This window comes from Oncorhynchus masou, chromosome 15, assembly GCF_036934945.1.
Source record: "Oncorhynchus masou masou isolate Uvic2021 chromosome 15, UVic_Omas_1.1, whole genome shotgun sequence".
NCBI lineage: Eukaryota > Metazoa > Chordata > Actinopteri > Salmoniformes > Salmonidae > Oncorhynchus > Oncorhynchus masou.
The window spans coordinates 69,450,280-69,456,279 of record NC_088226.1 but is presented as its reverse complement, the minus strand read 5'-3'; the positions used below and the strand labels follow the sequence as shown (position 1 = coordinate 69,456,279).

Sequence of the window (6,000 nt, the reverse complement as noted above, 5' to 3'; positions counted from 1 at the left end):
TCTCCCTCTCCCTCCTAACCTCTCTCCCTCTAATCCTAACCTCTCTCCCTCTAATCCTAACCTCTAATCCTAACCTCTCTCCCTCTAATCCTAACCTCTAATCCTAACCTCTCTCCCTCTAATCCTAACCTCTCTCCCTCTAATCCTAACCTCTAATCCTAACCTCTCTCCCTCTAATCCTAACCTCTAATCCTAACCTCTCTAATCCCTAATCCTAATCCTAATCCTAACCTCTCTCCCTCCTAACCTCTCTCCCTCTAATCCTAACCTCTCTCCCTCTAATCCTAACCTCTCTCCCTCTAATCCTAACTCTCCATCTAATCCTAACCCCTCTCCATCTAACCTCTATCCCTCTAATCCTAACCTCTCTGTAACCTCTCTCCCTCTAACCCTAACCTCTCTCCATCTAATCCTAACCTCTCTCCCTCTAACCCTAACCTCGCGCTCTCTAATCCTAACCTCTCCGTAATATCTCTCCCTCTAACCCTAACCTCTCTCCATCTAATCCTAACCTCTCTCTGTCTAATCCTAACTTCTCTCTGTCTAATCCTAATCTCTCTCCCTCTAATCCTAACCTCTCTGCGTCTAATCCTAAACTCTCTCCGTCTAATCCTAACCTCTCTCCGTCTAAACTCTCTCTCTCTCTCTCTCTCTCTCAGGCCATCACGTGTCGGAGGATCCCGTGTCGTGCCAGCGCTCCCTCTGGTTCCTTCTTTGCCAGGGACAACACAGCTAACTTCCTGACCTGGTGTCGTCAGGTGGGGGTGGGAGAGACCTGCCTGTTTGAGTCTGAGGGACTGGGTGAGTACGGATGTGGGTCCATTTGCCTTAATGCTCTGTATTGATTATTTCAAGTTACAAGACAACTGACCAAATCGCAGATCTCAGTTCCCTCTCATTAGGTTTTAGAATAAGGCATCTGAACGTTTCCTGAATTCACTGAAGTCAAATGAAATTAACCTCAATCCTGGCGAGAAGAGTACACTTCCTCTGATCACCGTCGGTCAGGTTTCCCCCTCTCTCTCCACCCCTATCCCCCTCTCTCCACCCCTGTCCCCCTCTCTCCACCCCTGTCCCCCCCCTATCCCCCCCCTGTCTCTCCCCCACCCCTGTCCCCCTGTCTCCCCCCCCTCCACCCCTGTCCCCCTCTCTCCACCCCTGTCCCCCTCTCTCTCCCACCACTATCCCTCCCTCCCTCTCCTCCACCCCTGTCCCCCCTCCACCCCTCTCCCCCTCCCTCTCTCCACCCCTGTCCCCCTGTCCCCCTCTCCCCCTCTCCACCCCTGTCCCCCTCCCTCCCCACCCCTGTCCCTCTCTCCTCCACCCCTGTCTCTCTCCACCCCCTCCCCCTCCCCCTCCCCCTCCCTCTCCCCACCCCTCTCCCCCTCCCTCTCTCCCCCCTGTCTCACTCTCCCCACCCCCGTCTCTCCCAACCCATCCCCCCTCTCTCCACCCCTGTCCCCCTCTCCCCCTCCTCTCCCCTCCCCCTCTCCACCCCTCTCCCCCTCCCTCTCTCTCCCCACCCCTGTCTCACTCTCCCCACCCCCCTCTCCCAACCCATCCCCCTCTCTCTCCACCCCTCTCCCCCTCCCTCTCCCCCACCCTCTCACTCCCCCACCCCGTCTCTCCCAACCCATCCCCCTCTCTCCCCACCCCTGTCCCCCTCTCTCCCTAGTCCTGGCCTCCTGCCTCAGCGAACAAAATCACTTACAGCCCAGACAGAGACCATCCCCTCCTCTCCTCTCCTCTCCTCTCCATCTCTCTCCCTCTCTACACCAGCTCATCTTCTGTTGTCCACAGACTCCATCCACAATATCCTGACTTCACACAATCCCCACTTGGACAGCAGACTGCCCTGAGATGGCTGAGACTGCCTTGGCTTACCAAATGACTGATATGGACTCTAATGTGTATTTTAAGCAGTCGTTCACTGTACAGAACATCCCAGGGAACAGAGTAAGAGAAGACAGACAGTGGGGAGTTAGCTGGCTGGCTGGAGGGAGAATGTTATTTAAATATTTCACTCAGTCGTACAGTGGGCAGTTTCGTGTTGCTCTCTTCTATGCTGTTAAAGTCTACGTCAGTGCCTAGGTTCTGCATTATGTTTTTCTGTATCCCAAATGGCACCCTATTCCCTATATAGTGCACTACTTTGAATAAAAGCCCTATGGCATGGACAAAAGTAGTGCCCTATATAGGGAATAGGTTGCCATTTGGAACACAAGCAGTATATGTCTGAATGTAATGTGAAGATGATCTCAGAGCATCTCTTTGAATATGCATGAGAATACCTAGCCTTTTAAACCTGATTGATGAAGGCCACGTCAGCCGAAGAGATGAAGACGATTCCCATGGTTTTTTCTCTCTCCTGGTCTGTTTTCTGGCTGACGGTTGGTTTATTCCCCTCTTGTTTTCAACCCCAGCCAGCTATGCTCCTAGACATGTTTTTTTATTCAGTGAAAAATAAATCTGGATAATTTAGGACTAGAATGGAATAGAACTTGATTGTCCATCCAAGGCTAGTTAGTGTGGTCACAACCACAGTGTGTTACAACAGGGTAGCTAAGCTAACTGTCCTGTTCCCTCAAGGCTAGTTAGTGTGGTCACAACCACAGTGTGTTACAACAGGGTAGCTAAGCTAACTGTCCTGTTCCCTCAAGGCTAGTTAGTGTGGTCACAACCACAGTGTGTTACAACAGAGGGTAGCTAAGCTAACTGTCCTGTTCCCTCAAGGTTAGTTAGTGTGTCCTGTTCACAACTAGTTAGTGTGGTGTGTTACAACAGGGTAGCTAAGCTAACTGTCCTGTTCCCTCAAGGCTAGTTAGTGTGGTCACAACCACAGTGTGTTACAAAAAGTAGCTAAGCTAACTGTCCTGTTCCCTCAAGGCTAGTTAGTGTGGTCACAACCACAGTGTGTTACAACAGGCTAGCTAAGCTAACTGTCCTGTTCCCTCAAGGCTAGTTAGTGTGGTCACAACCACAGTGTGTTACAACAGGCTAGCTAAGCTAACTGTCCTGTTCCCACTCTTTCCCCTTCTTGCCTTCTTTTCCCTGTGATGGATTGAATAGTGTATCATCATGGTGTAGCTGTGCGACAACAGGTTTGGAGAACTATTGCTGTCATGATGCATGGTGTGCTGTGTCACACGTCATTATCCCCATCGATCCTCCCACTGTCTGTCACTGTGCTCGTGGGAGTCTAGTTTTAGTCTAGAAATTCCTGTTTTGTCCGATCTTCAAAAAAAAAAAAAATCCTGGAGCTGTTTTAAGCCCCCCAAAACTGATGTTCACCTTAAACTACCACACCAATATTAAAAAGGTCATCTTTAACAAACAACACTTCTAATTTCCTCTCATACCCATTGGCATGTGCGTATTTGAGTTTTAAACCACTTTAACCCAGTTTCAATGAGATTTTATTATCACCTGGTCATTTGAGATGTGTTGCAAGGAAGATCATTCGCTTAATTAATGAATATTGATTTCTCCTATTAGTACTTCACAAGCAGCCACGGGAAGTGTGTCTGTGTCTCCTACAACTGGGAAGGATAGCATCTCGGTAAGAAAGAATTGATTAGGGATTTTTCTGCTAATTTTTCCATTTAAAAAATGATTCAATTAAAATGCCTTCAATATCAATTGAATTTTTATGTATGTTTATATATTATATACATGTGTATTTACATAGAAGTTTAATTAACCTTTTGATGACATCCTGTCAGAGACGATTATCCTCAGTCTGTGAAAATATCAAACCTAAAGGAGTGAGGTAGTCCCACTCCTCAAATATTTTACATTTTTTTGGATTGAGAGAGTGATGAAATGGCAGTTGGCCAGATTCAACTCCATGCTGCAGTGGTATAGATAATCTGTGTGATGAAACAACAGTGGGCCAGATTCAACCCCATGCTGCAGTGGTATAGATAATCTGTGTGATGAAACAACAGTGGGCCAGATTCAACCCCATGCTGCAGTGGTATAGATAATCTGTGTGATGAAACAACAGTGGGCCAGATTCAACTCCATGCTGCAGTGGTATAGATAATCTGTGTGATGAAACAACAGTGGGCCAGATTCAACCCCATGCTGCAGTGGTATAGATAATCTGTGTGATGAAACAACAGTGGGCCAGATTCAACTCCATGCTGCAGTGGTATAGATAATCTGTGTGATGAAATGGCAGTTGGCCAGATTCAACTCCATGCTGCAGTGGTATAGATAATCTGTGTGATGAAATGGCAGTTGGCCAGATTCAACTCCATGCTGCAGTGGTATAGATAATCTGTGTGATGAAAGATAATCTGTGTGATGCAGTGCCAGCAGTTGGCCAGATTCAACTCCATGCTGCAGTGGTATAGATAATCTGTGTGATGAAACAACAGTGGGCCAGATTCAACTCCATGCTGCAGTGGTATAGATAATCTGTGTGGTGAAATGACAGTGGGCCAGATTCAACTCCATGCTGCAGTGGTATAGATAATCTGTGTGATGAAACGACAGTGGGCCAGATTCAACTCCATGCTGCAGTGGTATAGATAATCTGTGTGATGAAACAACAGTGGGCCAGATTCAACTCCATGCTGCAGTGGTATAGATAATCTGTGTGATGAAATGGCAGTTGGCCAGATTCAACTCCATGCTGCAGTGGTATAGATAATCTGTGTGATGAAACAACAGTGGGCCAGATTCAACTCCATGCTGCAGTGGTATAGATAATCTGTGTGATGAAATGACAGTGGGCCAGATTCAACTCCATGCTGCAGTGGGATACATAATCTGTGTGATGAAACAACAGTGGGCCAGATTCAACTCCATGCTGCAGTGGTATAGATAATCTGTGTGATGAAATGGCAGTTGGCCAGATTCAACTCCATGCTGCAGTGGTATAGATAATCTGTGTGATGAAATGGCAGTGGGCCAGATTCAACTCCATGCTGCAGTGGTATAGATAATCTGTGTGATGAAATGGCAGTTGGCCAGATTCAACTCCATGCTGCAGTGGTATAGATAATCTGTGTGATGAAACGACAGTGGGCCAGATTCAACTCCATGCTGCAGTGGTATAGATAATCTGTGTGATGAAACAACAGTGGGCCAGATTCAACTCCATGCTGCAGTGGTATAGATAATCTGTGTGGTGAAACGACAGTGGGCCAGATTCAACTCCATGCTGCAGTGGGATACATAATCTGTGTGATGAAACGACAGTGGGCCAGATTCAACCCCATGCTGCAGTGGGATATAGATCCAAAAAACAGTGGCTTTGACTGCCAGGCCACTTTAAACCATTGCATTGTTGAATACTTGTTTCTGATTGGCTTGAAGGGCATTCTAGGGCGTTATTTTCCTTTCTTAACATATAGTATATTTTCACGATAGAACATTTATGAACTATAGCCTTTTTAATTCTATGTTTGAGCTGCTTTTTGAAAACCAAAAGTCGAATTGAAAATATTATTGACATTGTTGAATTCGATTTTCATAATAGCAAGCTAAGACTGATGGTTTAGTTATCTAAACTAGCAAGTCTGTTTGGTTACCGCGGCAACTACTGTAGCTATCTAAATTAACTTGTTAGCTACATCGGTGGCTGTTGAACACATTTCTACCCGCAAATGTGTTAAATTATAGTCATGGTATAAAAGAGATGTGAAATAATGCAACTCCGTGAAAGGTAATTTCCTCTCAGCTTGGCGCATTGTGGAACTCACCTTCCACGTTGTTTATTATTCTCTGATGACGCGTTGTGGAACACACCTTCCACGTTGTTTATTATTCTCTGATGACGCGTTGTGGAACACACCTTCCACGTTGTTTATTATTCTCTGATGACGCGTTGTGGAACACATTTTCCACGTTGTTTATTATTCTCTGATGACGCGTTGTGGAACACACCTTCCACGTTGTTTATTATTCTCTGATGACGCGTTGTGGAACACATTTTCCACGTTGTTTATTATTCTCTGATGACGCGTTGTGGAACACACCTTCCACGTTGGT

The 6,000-nt window shown here is 46.4% G+C and overlaps 1 protein-coding gene across 1 annotated transcript in view; it reads left to right on the top strand.

The window, feature by feature from the left end:
• Window positions 1-6,000, top strand: part of LOC135556919 (growth arrest-specific protein 2-like) — a 69,472-nt gene that overhangs the window by 52,277 nt on the left and 11,195 nt on the right. The window contains exons 4-5 of the mRNA XM_064990322.1: window positions 660-801; window positions 3,496-3,559. Coding sequence (XP_064846394.1) covers window positions 660-801; window positions 3,496-3,559 — 206 coding nt within the window. The remainder of the gene's footprint in view (window positions 1-659; window positions 802-3,495; window positions 3,560-6,000) is intronic.